General features: G+C 40.9%; 1 protein-coding gene across 3 annotated transcripts in view; it reads left to right on the top strand.

Annotated features, from left to right (window-relative positions):
• The window catches only part of Elmo1 (engulfment and cell motility 1), a 529,323-nt gene that overhangs the window by 259,714 nt on the left and 252,453 nt on the right, over positions 1-17,156 (top strand). For all 3 annotated transcript variants that reach the window (XM_032885160.1, XM_032885159.1, XM_032885162.1), the window contains one exon: positions 12,415-12,519. In XM_032885160.1, the coding sequence (XP_032741051.1) occupies positions 12,415-12,519 (105 nt within the window). The remainder of the gene's footprint in view (positions 1-12,414; positions 12,520-17,156) is intronic.

Here is a 17,156-nt window from a genome sequence, read left to right as displayed (position 1 = left end):
AATTGAAAAACAGGGATTGTTTAAAAATCACTGAGGCTGTTACCAGCTCTGCACCACAACCAGGAAGCACCCCAGAGTAGAAAATATTGACCGATTATCACTTCCCATTATGGTGACAATGCATGCTATGTATGCTCAAAAAATAGGAAAAATAAGAGCCTTTTACATTATAATACCCCTTCTCTGAATAAATGCATCATTAAATGCACAACCTAAACACACAGCAGGTGACAGTAGCGTGTATATTGATGTTGAACCAGTGAATTAAATGTGATGCAGTATATGTTGTATGGGATTTGGGATTTTGGGAAACCTAGTTCTCCAGTTTCCGATACTGTCTGTGTAACTAGAGATGAGCTGAAGTGTTTCCCTACAACCAGCAGCAGGTATATCACCTGAGAATTTATTAGAGATACAAGGTCTTAACTCAGCCCGTGCTAACATTGAAGTCTGGCAGTGAGTGACAGCACTTGGTTCTTCAATAAATCTCTTGGGAGATACCAACACCTGCTAGCCCGAGGCCTAGGTCCACCCTAAAGCTACTTGCTCTAGCTCTTGCTGGTCAGTACATTGCTTCCCAAATATAGACTCTGGTGCTTTGAGAAAGAAAGCATCCATTCTGTTCCCCATCCCCTGGGAGTTGAGTGCTGTCTGCTGTGATTCATGGAGCACCACTTCCTTGGGAGCTAACAAATGACATCTCAGAAGAATGTGGAGGTGCACAGGCTTTGCAGTAAAACAAGGGGAAATTTCAGGCTATTCATCAAAACCTTATACCTTCCTTTTCAAGACAGGGGGAAGAAATAACATGGAACAAGCAAAGAAAATTAATCTGTCCACAGAGCATCTCATCAGTGAAGGAATGGTCCAGTCCTTGGTCTTACTGGGATCTCAGCATAGGTTTTATTCTTGTGACAGTACAGAAAACTCCCAAATATGTAGGCCTGTACTTCTATTCCTTTTCTTGTTATCAAAAATCTATGCATGTAAAATGATGTCACTCACTATTAAGGAACAGAAGCTAAAGTATCATTTCAGGAGACAGGGATCATGGTACTTGGAACCAGACAGAAGAACAGTTTACCCACCAACAAAATAGGATATGCTTCATCTGAAGTACAGTGATGTTTCTTAATTGGAACATTTCATTGAATAATCAAAAGCAGTTTTCTAATTGGCTGTTGTGTAGTAAGAGCCTCTTTGTTCAAGACCAATAGGACACAGAGAGTCTTCTCTGTTATAAGGTCTGGTAGGGATGAAGAAGTTAGGGCTCCTGCTAAATAGGCTGCATCACAGGTACATTCTGCCTGGGGGAATGATGTGCACTGAGAATAGACAGTGAGGGACCTGCACTGGATTTCACTGTGAAATTTGCAGCAATAATATATTGATCAGCAACCTGTTGACAGAAGATGATGCCTCCTATCTACATCCTAGAGTCATCCTCTGCTCTGGTACACAATGGCTCAGTTTTGGGCTTGCCGTTTGGCTCTGGTTCTGCCTCTGCCACACACTGGCTCTGAAACTGACAAGCTGCACAAAATGTCAGTCCCTCAGTTTCCTTTTTTCACGAGATGATAATTGCTTCATAAACCTGGTGATGAATTGCTGAGAGTGAAGAGGTAGCATCCAAAGGACACTTTACCATAACATCTGCAACATGATAAGAGATTTTTATTATATACCAACTGGCTACATGGTACCTTAAAGGACCTCTAGATATCCGTTACAGTCAGCTTTCTGCATCCATGGGTTCTTCGCCTATCAACCATGGATTGAAAATATTTAAAAGAAGTTTCTGCTCTTCCTCCTTCCTCTCTCTCTCACTCTCTTCCGCTCTTCCTCCCCCCCCTCTCTCCCCCCCCCTGGCTTGACACACACACAAAAAAAAGAAGTTTCTTCTGTACTCACCATGAAGCTTTTTTCTTTCATCATTTTCTAATAATACAACATAACATCATTTCATATCATTGACATATTAGATAATACAAGTAGTCTGGAGGTGATTGAAGTATGCAGAGAATTGCTTCTCTTCCCCCCCCCTTATTTTTCCTCTCCCTCTTCATCTCTTCATACCTCTCCGTCTCCCTCCATGCCTCCCTTCAATCCTTTTCTTTCATTATAAGGACCTTCTGAATACCAGTACTGTATTTAGTGTGCAGAATATGTGGCCAGGAAAGAATGTTTGATAGAAGAAAGCTTCAAGGGTCCTAGTATGAAATTCAAGCAACAGTGATAACTCTTAGTTTATAGGGGTTTCTCTTAGTCAGATTCTTTAATCTTACTTTAAGTGGGTTATTTATTAGAAATAGATTGCAAATTCAGAGTCTTGTCTTGTTTTGTTTTTCAGGTGAGTGTGTATTTTTTAGTATGGGGATTTTTCCCAGGGCCTCATGGCTGCTAGACCAATGTTCTGGCACTTGGGTATTCTCTTAGCCCTCTGTAAAGTTTTCTTTTTCAGACAAGCCCTCACTAAGTTGTTCGAGATGACTTTGAATCCCAGAAAAACCATAAACTTGATAGTGTCTTGTCTTAGCCACCCGAGTAGCTGAGAGTACATAAACAGTCACAGCTTGGTTTCCCGTTTATTTATTGTTGGAATAAATGAATAGGCTAATATTAGAAATTAGTTTATTTTCTTTTATAGCACTCATTCTTTTTGGGTAGCCCATGATACTTAGTGGCCCATACTTTTGTGAAGTAAACTTTTAGTCCAAATGCCAGAAGTACAAAAGTAAATATGTTCAGCTTCCAAACTGTGAAAGAGAAAGGTGGTTGAGGTATAGTATCCCAAGATGCTGCCAAGTCTTGGTCAAATCCATGCTCTAAGGTCCTGTGCTGGCATGTGGAGGCATCTAGCTACAGTTTCTTCTTTTTTTTTTTTTTTTCTTTTTTTTTTATTATTATTAACTTGAGTATTTCTTATATACATTTGAGTGTTATTCCCTTTCCGGTTTCCGAACAAACATCCCCTCCCCTCCCCTTCCTTATGGGTGTTCCCTCCCAACCCTCCCCCATTGCTGCCCTCTCCCCAACAGTCTAGTTCACTAGGGGTTCAGTCTTAGCAGGACCCAGGGCTTCCCCTTCCACTGGTGCTCTTACTAGGATATTCATTGCAACCTCACGAGGGTCAGAGTCCAGGGTCAGTCCATGTATAGTCTTTGGATAGTGGCTTAGTCCCTGGAAGCTCTGGTTGGTTGGCATTGCTGTACATATGGGGTCTCCTGAGTTCCTTCAAGCTCTTCCAGTTCTTTCTCTGATTCCTTCAACAGGGGTCCTGTTCTCAGTTCAGTGGTTTCCTGCTGGCATCGCCTCTGTATTTGCTGTATTCTGGCTGTGTGTCTCTCAGGGCGATCTGCATTCACATTTTGATCATCCGTCTTGAGTTTCATTTGTTCTAGGCATCTAGGGTAATTCAAGCATTTGGGCTAATAGCCACTTATCAATGAGTACATACCATGTATGTCTTTCTGTGATTGGGTTAGCTCACTCAGGATGATAGTTTCCAGTTCAACCATTTGCCTCTGAATTTCATAAAGTCATTGTTTTGATAGCTGAGTAATATTCCATTGTGTAGATGTACCACATTTTCTGTATCCATTCCTCTGTTGAAGGGCATCTGGGTTCTTTCCAGCTTCTGGCTATTATAAATAAGGCTGGAACATAGTGGAGCACGTGTCTTTTTTATATGTTGGGGCATCTTTTGGGTATATGCCCAGGAGAGGTATGGCTGGATCCTCAGGCAGTTCAATGTCCAATTTTCTGAGGAACCTCCAGACTGATTTCCAGAATGGTTGTAGCAGTCTGCAACCCCACCAACAATGGAGGAGTGTTCCCCTTTCTCCACATCCTCGCCAGCATTTGCTGTCACCTGAGTTTTTGATCTTAGCCATTCTCACTGGTGTGAGGTGAAATCTCAGGGTTGTTTTGATTTGCATTTCCCTTATGACTAACGATGTTGAACATTTCTTTAGGGTGTTTCTCAGCCATTCGCATTCCTCAGCTGTGAATTCTCTGTTTAGCTCTGAACCCCATTTTTTAATAGGGTTATTTGCCTCCCTGCTGTCTAACTTCTTCAGTTCTTTGTATATTTTGGATATAAGCCCTCTATCTGTTGTTGGATTGGTAAAGATCTTTTCCCAATCTGTTGGTTGCCGTTTTGTCCTAACCACAGTGTCCTTTGCCTTACAGAAGCTTTGCAGTTTTATGAGATCCCATTTGTCGATTCTTGATCTTAGAGCATAAGCCATTGGTGTTTTGTTCAGGAAATTTTTTCCAGTGCCCATGTGTTCCAAATGCTTCCCTAGTTTTTCTTCTATTAGTTTGAGTGTATCTGGTTTGATGTGGAGGTCCTTGATCCACTTGGACTTAAGCTTTGTACAGGGTGATAAGCATGGATCGATCTGCATTCTTCTACATGTTGACCTCCAGTTGAACCAGCACCATTTGCTGAAAATGCTATCTTTTTTCCATTGGATGGTTTTGGCTCCTTTGTCAAAAATCAAGTGCCCATAGGTGTGTGGGTTCATTTCTGGGTCTTCAATTCTGTTCCATTGGTCTATCTGTCTGTCTCTGTACCAATACCATGCAGTTTTTATCACTATTGCTCTGTAATACTGCTTGAGATCTGGGATAGTGATTCCCCCTGAAGTCCTTTTATTGTTGAGGATAGTTTTAGCTATCCTGGGTTTTTTGTTATTCCAGATGAATTTGCAAATTGTTCTGTCTAACACTTTGAAGAATTGGATTGGTATTTTGATGGGGATTGCATTGAATCTGTAGATCGATTTTGGTAGAATGGCCATTTTTACTATATTAATCCTGCCAATCCATGAGCATGGGAGATCTTTCCATCTTCTGAGATCTTCTTCAATTTCTTTCTTCAGAGTCTTGAAGTTCTTATTGTACAGATCTTTCCTTGCTTGGTTAAAAGTCACCCCAGGTACTTTATATTATTTGGATCTATTATGAAGGGTGTCATTTCCTAATTTCTTTCTCGGCCTGTTTCTCTTTTGTGTAGAGGAAGGCTACTGATTTATTTGAGTTAATTTTATACCCAGCCACTTTGCTGAAGTTGTTTATCAGCTTTAGTAGTTCTCTGGTGGAACTTTTGGGATCACTTAAATATACTATCATATCATCTGCAAATAGTGATATTTTGACTTCTTCTTTTCCGATCTGTATCCCCTTGACCTCCTTTTGTTGTCTGATTGCTCTGGCTAGAACTTCAAGAACTATATTGAATAAGTAGGGAGAGAGTGGGCAGCCTTGTCTAGTCCCTGATTTTAGTGGGATTGCTTCAAGTTTCTCTCCATTTAGTTTAATGTTAGCAACTGGTTTGCTGTATATGGCTTTTACTATGTTTAGGTATGGGCCTTGAATTCCTATTCTTTCCAGGACTTTTATCATGAAGGGGTGTTGAATTTTGTCAAATGCTTTCTCAGCATCTAATGAAATGATCATGTGGTTTTGTTCTTTCAGTTTGTTTATATAATGGATCCGTTGATGGTTTTCCGTATATTAAACCATCCCTGCATGCCTGGGATGAAGCCTACTTGATCATGGTGAATGATTGTTTTGATGTGCTCTTGGATTCGGTTTGCCAGAATTTTATTGAGTATTTTTGCATCGATATTCATAAGGGAAATTGGTCTGAAGTTCTCTTTCTTTGTTGGGTCTTTGTGTGGTTTAGGTATAAGAGTAATTGTGGCTTCATAGAAGGAATTCGGTAGTGCTCCATCTGTTTCAATTTTGTGGAATAGTTTGGATAATATTGATACGAGGTCTTCTATGAAGGTCTGATAGAATTCTGCACTAAACCCGTCTGGACCTGGGCTCTTTTTGGTTGGGAGACCTTTAATGACTTCTTCTATTTCCTTAGGAGTTATGGGGTTGTTTAACTGGTTTATCTGTTCCTGATTTAACTTCGGTAGCTGGTATCTGTCTAGGAAATTGTCCATTTCCTGCAGATTTTCAAGTTTTGTTGAATATAGACTTTTATAGTAAGATCTGATGATTTTTGAATTTCCTCTGAATCTGTAGTTATGTCTCCCTTTTCATTTCTGATTTTGTTAATTTGGACACACTCTCTGTGTCCTCTCGTTAATCTGGCTAAGGGTTTATCTATCTTGTTGATTTTCTCAAAGAACCAACTTTTGGTTCTGTTGATTCTTTCTATGGTCCTTTTGTTTCTACTTGGTTGATTTAGGCTCTGAGTTTGATTATTTCCTGCCTTCTACTCCTCCTGGGTGTATTTGCTTCTTTTTGTTCTAGAGCTTTTAGGTGTGCTGTCAAGCTGCTGACATATGCTCTTTCCTGTTTCTTTCTGCAGGCACTCAAGCGCTATGAGTTTTCCTCTTAGCACAGCTTTCATTGTGTCCCATAAGTTTGGGTATGTTGTATCTTCATTTTCATTAAATTCTAAAAAGTCTTTAATTTCTTTCTTTATTTCTTCCTTGACCAGGTTATCATTGAGTAGAGCATTGTTCAATTTCCACGTATATGTGGGCATTCTTCCCTTATTGTTATTGAAGACCAGTTTTAGGCCGTGGTGGTCTGATAGCACGCATGGGATTATTTCTATCTTTCTGTAACTGTTGAGGCCCGTTTTTTGACCAATTATATGGTCAATTTTGGAGAAAGTACCATGAGGAGCTGAGAAGAATGTATATCCTTTTGCTTTAGGATAGAATGTTCTATAAATATCTGTTAAGTCCATTTGGCTCATGACTTCTCTTAGTCTTTCTACATCTCTGTTTAATTTCTGTTTCCATGATCTGTCCATTGATGAGAGTGGGGTGTTGAAATCTCCTACTATTATTGTGTGAGGTGTAATGTGTGTTTTGAGCTTTAGTAAGGTTTCTTTTACGTATGTAGGTGCCCTTGTATTTGGGGCATAGATATTTAGGATTGAGAGTTCATCTTGGTGGATTTTTCCTTTGATGAATATGAAGTGTCCTTCCTTATCTTTTTTGATGACTTTTAGTTGAAAATTGATTTTATCTGATATTAGAATGGCTACTCCAGCTTGCTTCTTCCGACCATTTGCTTGGAAAGTTGTTTCCCAGCCTTTCACTCTGAGGTAGGGTCTGTCTTTGTCTCTGAGGTGTGTTTCCTGTAGGCAGCAGAATGCAGGGTCCTCGTTGCGTATCCAGTTTGTTAATCTATGTCTTTTTATTGGGGAGTTGAGGCCATTGATGTTGAGAGATATTAAGGAATAGTGATTATTGCTTCCTGTTGTATTCATATTTGGATGTGAGGTTATGTTTGTGTGCTTTTCTTCTCTTTGTTTTGTTGCCAAGACGATTAGTTTCTTGCTTCTTCTAGGGTATAGCTTGCCTCCTTATGTTGGCTTTACCATTTATTATCCTTTGTAGTGCTGGATTTGTAGAAAGATATTGTGTAAATTTGGTTTTGTCATGGAATATCTTGGTTTCTCCATCTATGTTGATTGAGAGTTTTGCAGGATACAGTAACCTGGTCTGGCATTTGTGTTCTCTTAGGGTCTGTATGACATCAGTCCAGGATCTTCTGGCCTTCATAGTTTCTGGCGAAAAGTCTGGTGTGATTCTGATAGGTCTGCCTTTATATGTTACTTGACCTTTTTCCTTACTGCTTTTAATATTCTTTCTTTATTTTTGTGTGTTTGGTGTTTTGACTATTATGTGACGGGAGGAGTTTCTTTTCTGGTCCAATCTATTTGGAGTTCTGTAGGCTTCTTGTATGCCTATGGGTATCTCTTTTTTTAGGTTAGGGAAGTTTTCTTCTATGATTTTGTTGAAGATATTTACTGGTCCTTTGAGCTGGGAGTCTTCACTCTCTTCTATACCTATTATCCTTAGGTTTGATCTTCTCATTGAGTCCTGGATTTCCTGTATGTTTTGGACCAGTAGCTTTTTCCGCTTTACATTATCTTTGACAGTTGAGTCAATGATTTCTATGGAATCTTCTGCTCCTGAGATTCTCTCTTCCATCTCTTGTATTCTGTTGGTGAAGCTTGTATCTACAGCTCCTTGTCTCTTCTTTTGGTTTTCTATATCCAGGGTTGTTTCCATGTGTTCTTTCTTGATTGCTTCTATTTCCATTTTAATTCCTTCAACTGTTTGATTGTGTTTTTCCTGGAATTCTTTCAGGGATTTTTTTTTGTGACTCCTCTCTGTGGCTTCTACTTGTTTGTTTATGTTTTCCTGTGTTTCTCTAAGGGAGTTCTTCATGTCTTTCTTGAAGTCCTCCAACATCATGATCAAATATGATTTTGAAACTAGATCTTGCTTTTCTGGTGTGTTTGGATATTCCGTGTTTGCTTTGGTGGGAGAATTGGGCTCCGATGATGCCATGTCGTCTTGGTTTCTGTTGCTTGGGTTCCTAAGCCTCTCGCCATCAGATTATCTCTAGTGTTACTTTGTTCTGCTATTTCTGACAGTGGCTAGACTGTCTTATGAGCCTGTGTTTCAGGAGTGCTGTAGACCTGTTTTCCTGTTTTCTTTCAGCCAGTTATGGGGACAGAGTGTTCTGCTTTTTTCGGTAGCGTGGTTTTCTTCTCTACAGGTCTTCAGCTGTTCCTGTGAGCCTGTGTCTTGAGTTCACCAGGCAAGTCGTTTGTAGAAAAAGTTAAGTCTTACCTGTGGTCCCCAGGCTCAAGTTTGCTCATGGGGTGTTGCCTATAGGCTCTCCACGGCCTCAGCAGCCAGGAAGATCTGCGCCGCCCCTTCCGGGAGGTTCCGTGCCCCAGGGTTCCAGATAGCTTTTGTTTTCCTCTGGGGTCAGTACTGTGTGCAGCGTGCAGTCTCTTCTGGTTTCCCAGGCGTGTCCGCCTCTCTGAAGGTTTAGCTCTCCCTCCCACGGGATTTGGGTGCAGAGAACTGTTTATCCGGTCGGTCCCTTCAGGTGTGGTGTCTCAGACGCAGTGGATCTGCTGCTCCTGGGCCCTCCTCTACGGGTACCCAGAGGCCGTATACAGTTTCCTCCTGGGCCAGGGATGTGGGCAGGGGTGGGCGGCGTTGGTGGTCTCCTCCGCTCTGCTGCCTCAGATGTGCCCGCCCGACCAGGCGGCGAGAACTCCCCTCCAGGGGGCCTGGGAGCAGAGAGCTGCTGAAGGCAGGGATCCTCCGCTGGTCCGGGACTCTGGCCAAACACCCTAGCTACAGTTTCTTATGGGCCACATGAGGACAGCAGTGACATTTGCTTGATGGGGATGTGGTGAAATTTAATGCTCACAAGGTGCAAGTTAGCAACAGCACCTTAAACTGCTCAGTGAGGAGCAATTCTTGTACTTTCACCTGGACTCAGGAAAACCAGATGCATCAGAATAACTAGTTTGTCTACAGGGAGCAAATTCTACTCCTTTCTTTCTCTAAATAATTAAACTTAATGAATCTCCATTGGATAATTTCATGTACTTTGATTTTCATTTTTCAGTTGGATATGATTAAATCCTCTCACTCCAATAAATATTAAATTAAGACTAAACTGGGGTTGGAAGGATAGCTCTGTGGTTGAGAGTTTGTACTGCTCTTTCCATAGCAAGAGTTCAGTTCCCAACACTATATAGGGCAGCTCATAACCAGCTGAAATGCCACCTCCGGGAGTTCCAATGCATTCTGTCCTCTGAAGGCAGCTGCACTCACAGGTACACAAACCCACACATAGATGTAGACAGACATAATTTTAAAAAGACTGAGCCGCACTGTTTGAAATGCCAAATGATTTCTTTGTTATATTAATTCCATGAGCTAGATACTTCTTTCTCCTTAGTAGTTGATCCTCAGTATTTTAAAAATTCTCCAATGTTTTATGGCACAAATTAGGCTGGAATCTCATAACAACATATATATGTTAATATAACTTACTGGATACACATGGTGAACTAGATGTTTTGAAACAGGAACTCTGGGCTACAGACAGAACCATTCTTCCTGGATTTTAGATAATCTTAATTAGTTCTCAAATAAAACTTCAGATCATCCTGGGAAAGACAAGTGACATGAACTCTTATTCAAATGAACACATTATTCAAATGTGTAATTGTAGGTGGTTTGAACCTTGAAGCAGTGAATAAAAAGGCCTTCTGATACTAAAGTTAGAAAGAATCACTATTGACCAAATTTCCCTAGCAAAAGAGACTGAAGCTGTTTATTAGAAAGTAGTTAGATATATAATGAAAATACTTGTTTCATGCAAGTTATATACATTTTAAGGAAGTTTTAAAATGCCATTTAAAGAGGCAAAAAACCTCATCATATTTGATTATTTGAAGTCTGACTTTAATGTTTCTTTTCTTTTTTGAAACTTTTTTCTTGAAGTAGATTCTTTTCTCATACAATATATCTTGATTATATTTTACTCTTCCTTTGACTACTCCTAGTTCCTCCCTACCTCCCCTTCCACTCCAGACCCACTCGCTTTCTGTCTTTCATTAGAAAAGACAGGCTGCTTAGAGATAACAACCAAACATGACAAAAATAAAATATAAGATGAAGTAAACAATATCATATCAAAATTGGACTTAGCAACACCACAGGAGGGAAAGAGTCCCAAGAACAGCCACGAGAGTCAGAGATCCACTCATTCTCATGGTCAGCAGTCTCAGAAAATTACTAAGCTAATGTCTATGAGAGAGGGAGGAGGGAGAGGGAGGAGGGAGAGGGAGAGGGAGGGAGAGGGAGGGGGGGAGGAGAGGGAGGGGAGGGAGGGAGGGAGGAGAGAGAGAGAGAGAGAGGGAGAACCCGATGCAAACCCATGTAGGCCCTGGGCCTGCTGCTTCCAACCTCTGTGAGGTCATATGCCTTTACTGCCGGCTGATCCAGAGCTCTTGTTCTCCTGGTGCCTTCCATCCCCTCTGGTTCTCATAAGCTTTATGCCTCCTCTTCAGTGTGATTCCCTGAGCTCTAATGGAAGGAATTTGATGGAGCCCTCCAGTTTAGACACTCTCTCTCCCTGTATAATGTCTGGCTGTGGGTCTCTGCATCTCTTCCCATCTGCTGCCAGAGAAAGCCTCTCCGATGACAACTGAATAAGGCACTGATCTATGAGTGTAGCAGAATATCATTAAGGATCATTTTATTGATTTTTATTTCATGGATTTAATTTTTTTAAACAAGTAGTATTTGTTTTTACCCTATGTCTCTGGGCTATCTAGTCTCTGGTTCTTGCTTACCCAAGCAGTGTTATATGTTGGTTCTTTCTTGTGGATTGGACCTTGAGTCAAATTGGACATTGGCTAGCTACTCCCACAGGTTCTATGCAAATTTTCTACACTGGCATTGTGTGATTTTTATCACACACAACATGATGTTTTGAAGTAGTTGTAAATTGTGGAATGTTACCTCTAGTGACTTAACAAATATATTATCTCATATTGTTATAATTTATATGGTGGAATAGGGTACCCATTTTCATAATTCTTATTCAGCACAGTATTGGAAGTACCAACCAGAATAATTAGAGTAAGAGAAAGAAAGTCATTCATACTGGAAAAGAAGTCAAATTGTTCCTGTTTGAAGATGACACTTTCCACCATTTATAGGAGAAAACTCTCATGGCAAGAACAACCACCAACCCAAACCTGTTAGTACTCAGTGAATTCAGCAAAGTTGAAGATTATAAAGTCAGTATACAAAAATCAGTCTTTCTATACAGCAAGAGTAAATTGTCTTCAGCAATCTTTTCTTTCTTTCATTTTTTTAAACATATAAAAAATAAAGATCACAGGTTTGGGGTTGTTTGTTTGTTTGAATCCCTTCACCGTTTAGGTCTATGTGGTCTGGGCTGGTTTAGGTGACCTGTGGAATAAAGCAGATCATTTGTGCTTCAACTTCTCGTTGGCATAACTGTGTGTGATAACTCATGCTAGTTATTCTTCTCGAGGACAGGCAGATACCAGAACCCTGTGTGTATCTTCATGGTTCCCACTGCCTGTGCTTAGAGACCTGTCTAACCCTGTATGGCTCACAAGCCAACCAAGAGTTATAATCATCCCTGCCCTCACATTTGAGGGGGAAGAAGATGTTCATAGGTTGTGGTTTCCTGGGGTTAGCTTCTGTCATAAATGACAGAACTGAGGCCTCTCCCCATAGCTGCTTTCCCAAGTGACATTGGCTTCAATTCAGTGTAGTACCATATAATTATAAAACACATAGTATTTTATTTTTCTTAATATGTTACTTGTCTAACCTTATATTTGATTTCCAACTATGTCTTCCAATCCCATGTGTACATGCTCTTCTTTCTGAACCTGAATTGCTGGGGGCAGGGGATCCCCATCCATTTAGATTGGTACAGAGGCAGACAATGCCAGCATCTTTGATTGTCATCCACCTCATAATGCTTCCATCTTTAGAGGAGATCTCAGTTATTTTGTGGTTGATGTCATCTGATGGAGAATTAATGGTGGGAACATTTTTTTTCTCCTCACAGAATCATGTCAATCCTGCCATGGACTTTACACAGACCCCTCCCGGGATGCTGGCTCTGGACAACATGCTGTATTTCGCTAAGCACCACCAGGATGCATATATACGGGTAAGCATTACTGGCTTCTCTCAGATACTGCCAGTGTCCTGTGGAATTCTGTTTTCTAGCCTACGCACAGGAGGATATTGCTATTAGATGAGTCACTCCACTGTTTTCCTTTTATCAGTGGTAAACTAGAGAAATGAAACTGATCAAGGGGCTAAAGTAAGAATGCCTCATTTTTACATGTTTTACACATATTTAAACAAAACAGTACAGGGAAATGGTTTCTACAGTTTCATATTGAAGTATGAGGAAAAACTCTTAAGTAATAAAGAGACAGATCAGGCATACTCATAACAGATCACTCATAACAACATGAGGTTGTTAGTGGAAGGCAGAAGGGTGTAGAGACCTCTGTGCTTCTAGCAGATGCCACCTGCTGCCTGGGCAACACCCTGTAGAGAGAGAGTGGGTGTCGCAAAAGCTTATGTATTGCGTTGTACATCTGAAGCCCTGTGATCACACCATGTCTGTGTCCTCAGGGAGGAGAGCTCAGATGTCATTAGGATGGAATACATGCAAGACTGAAATCAAGGAGGGATATGAATTCAGTGGGAGTTGGCGTGTAGTTACAGTGATGACTATCCAAAGGCTAGAAAGCATTTGAAGGACAAATTGCTCAAAGTAAGAAGAGTTGGGCTGAGCTGAAAATGGAACATGTATACCGGGACATTTGCTACTGAACTCTCATTAGCATTGGTTTCCTGTAGATGTGACCTGGCATTGTTAATAGTGGTTTAAATGTGGAAGTGTTTTCTATTAAACAAGGGAGACTTGTGGGCTCTCAGCCATGATGGTGCTTCCTTGGTGGGTCTTTGGAAATAGACATTGCTATGCCCAGAAGAGGATCCTGGGAACATTTGGGTAGTCCACAGTGAGAAATTGCACTATCCAGCAGTGGTTTCTTTGAACAAAGCTATGTCGGACTCCATATTTTAAGTGTATTTGATTTTCTATGTATGCACTTCGTCTTAGACAGCTTCTATTCCTGCACAAGCATCATGACCATGCAGCATATTGGGGAGGAAAGGGTTTATTCAGCTTATACTTCTACTTGCTGTTCATTACCAGAGGAAGCCAGGACTGGAATTCAAGCAGGTCAGGAAGCAGGAGCTGAGGCAGAGGCCATGGAGGGATGTTACTTACTTGCTTGCTTCTCTTGGCTTGCTCAGCTTGCTCTCTTATAGAACTTAAGACTATCAGCCCAGGGATGGCACCCACAATGGGCTGGGTCCTCCCCCTTGATCACTAGTTGAGAAAATGCCTTACAGCTGGATCTTACGGAGGCATTTCCTCAACTGAGGCTCCTTTCTCTGTGATAACTTCAGCTTGTGTCAAGTTGACATATAAAACTAGTCAGTACACACTTTGATAAGCTTTGACCTATTATCTGTAATTTGAGAATATAAAGGATTTTATGGTCATTTCTCTGAAAGAATATGCAGTCTGGTGCTTGTTCAGAAGTACAGTCTGTCCTAAGATAATTGTTTTTCCATAAAATTTTGATGTGAAGCCAAGGAATCATGACTATATGCCTTTAATCCCAGTACTTGGAAGGCAGGGCCAGGGTGATCTCTGTGAGTTTGAGGCTAGCTGCACTGTCTCAAAAACAAACAAACAAATGAACAAAAAACAAGAAATCAACAAACAAAAGTAAGCCCCACAAAACCCTTTAAATGTCATAACACACACACACACCTCTCTCTCTCTCTCTCTCTCTATATATATATATATATATATATATATATATATATTGTGTGTGTATATATATATATACACACTGCACTAGCATTTTCTGTGCATGTAATCTGTTTTTATCACAGGGAAACTAGTATTTAGGGAGATCATACAATACCTAGCCTTGGAGAATTGACTGTGAAAAGTAGAAGCCGAGTGGAAATTGAATTTTCGTCAGCTGGTTGATGGTTGCAGATAAATGCTCTAAGATTAGAGCTTGCTGACACCAAATGTATTGTTAATTGCATAAGAAGCATATGTCTTATGAAAAGTAATTTAATGTTTTAAGCTTGATTTCTCAATGCATTTTCTAAACTGTGATGAGTGAAGTTAATACCATGGCAACCTGAAACAACCTTGTATTTAGCAGTGATGTGGAGAGCGCCTAGGTACAAAGCAAGGCTGCTCCTTTTTGTTCTCCTGCACTTTTCGATATGGATTGAGATGCATGTGGCTCACATATTGTTACGTTTTCTCACAAGAGTCTCTTCTACCATATTTTCTAGGTCCCATGTGATTTTGGGGCATTATGTACTAGATGGAAGGCCAAAGCTACCTATTTTACACTTACCTGTGTAAAATCTGAGGGTTTTGTACCAGCAGGATTCTGGTGAATCTGAAGGTAGACACTATGGTGGTGAAGTTCATGGGCTCTAGAGTACTAAGTGATCCCAGTCAGCTGACTTCATTTGGTCTGTGATCTGGGAGGCCCCTTCTAAAACATTAAGAGGGATTTATCTTTAAATAACATTATTTAATTTCTTAAGAAGTCCATACGTTGTATCTTGATTGTATTCACTCATTCCTTCAACTCTTCCTATGTCCACTTCCTTATCCACTCAACCTCTTGTTCTCCCCCCACCTCTTCATCCAGTCCAGTTGCTGCTGGCCAAGTACTCTTGGGAGTAAGGTCTGACTGGGAGTTTGAGATATATCTGGTATATATGTCTGGTACACACACACACACACACACACACACACACACACACACACACACATGCATGCACATGCACACACAGAGACAGTATTGTTCTTGATACTCCTCTATCTTCATGCTTCCTTGATTACTTTGTCTTCAGGGTTTGGCTTGTCTGCAGCTTTATGTCCCTGCCTTTGTCTTAGCAACCTTAGGCATGTAAGCTTGTGCCTGTCACTTTGCAGATTGTCCTCAGCTTTGCCTTTCTGTTGACCCTTGGCATTATTCCTTGCTCTGAAGCTATTTGGATTGCTCCTGAGGATTGTTGCCGAGCCTCTTTGGGCATTTCTTTTCTGCTGTCTACCTGTCATGGGTTTAGTGTGCTTGGCTAAGGGAGTGGCACTATTTAGAGGTGTGGCCTTGTTGGAGTAGGTGTGTCACTGTAGGTGTGAGTTTTAAGACCCTATCCTAACTGCGTGGAAGTCAGTATTCTGCTAGAAGCCTTCAGATGAAGATGTAGAACTCTCAGCTCCTCCTGTATTATGCCTACCTGGATGCTGCCATCTTCCTGCCTGGATAATACTGGACTGAACCTCTGATCTTGTAAGCCAGCCCCAGTTAAGTGTTGTCCTTATAAGACTTGCTTCGGTCATGGTGTCTGTTCACAGCAGTAAAACCCTAAGACACTACCTGAGAAGTGAACATGACACACAGGGCTCTTTACTGTTAACCTTTGCAGGCTTCATGCATTTTCTGAATAATTATCAATATTTATTAATTATCAATATCATCAGCTAAGTGTTGGCCACTCCTCAGGGAATACGTTGTTAGTAGGTTCTGACATTGAGGAATTTCCTGTCTAGGATGAGCAGAGGAGAATCACATGTTGGGCAGATGAAGAGCCTGTGCCAGGCAATTTCTAAGTCACTTGGAATGTACTTTAATATGAGAAGTGGTAGTACTGGACAGAGGACAGTCCCCAACATAAATATGGGATTCAGATGAGGAAAACTTCCTAGAGGAAGTGGTATATCTTAGTGTTCTATTGCTGTGAAGAGATATGATGATTAAGGAATTCAATTGGGACACTTATAGTTTCAAAAGGGTGGGAAGCAGTCAGATGGGGTATAGAGGCAGTAGCTGAGAACTTTATATCTGAATCCGAATGTAAGAGGCAGAGAGAGAGAGAGACAGAGAGAGAGAGAGAGAGAGAGAGAGAGAGAGAGAGAGAGAGAGAGAGAGAGAGAGACACACAGAGAGACAGAGACAGAGACAGAGAGAAAGACAGACAGAGACAGAGACAGAGAGAAAGACAGACAGAGACAGAGACTGGGCCTAGTGTAGGCTTCTGAATCCTCAAAGCCTATTCTCAGGGACAAACCTCCTCCAACAAGGCCACACCTTCTAGTGCTTCTTAAATAAAACCAAATGTTCAAATATTTGAGACTATAGGGGCCATTCTTGTTCAAACCACTGTATGGTTTTAACTAAGTGCTTTAGTTACTTTACACATTTGTGTAATAAAATACTTTGAAAAAAGCAATTAGATAGAGGAAAGGTTTATTCCAGTTTACAATTCCATTTAATACAGTCCATTATGACAAGGAAGTTGTGGCAGGAGCCTGAGGCATCAAGTTACATTTCTGTAGCCAAGAACTAGGCAATATATGTTAGTAATCTTGCATTTTAGCCAGCTTTGGATCCAAGCCTAGGGAATGATGCTGCCCACTTGTAGGGTATGTATCCCTTCTCAGTTATCAAAATCAAGATAATTCCTCCCAAACATGCTGTTGTAATAGAACATTCTGTCAAGTTGAGAGTATTAACCCTCATACCAGGTGAAGGGAAGACTGAGGTGAGCATGTCCAGTAAAGGGGGACATGAGCACAAGGTGTGATGGAGCGTATTTTGTTTGGGGAGCCAGCAAACTCTAGTATGGGAGTGGCAAAGTGGGGACAGATCATTCGAGACATTTAAAACTATGTTATGG

This window comes from Rattus rattus, chromosome 14, assembly GCF_011064425.1.
Source record: "Rattus rattus isolate New Zealand chromosome 14, Rrattus_CSIRO_v1, whole genome shotgun sequence".
Classification (NCBI taxonomy): Eukaryota; Metazoa; Chordata; class Mammalia; order Rodentia; family Muridae; genus Rattus; species Rattus rattus.
Note: the sequence above shows the minus strand (reverse complement) of the source record. Positions and strands in the feature narration are given on the sequence as shown.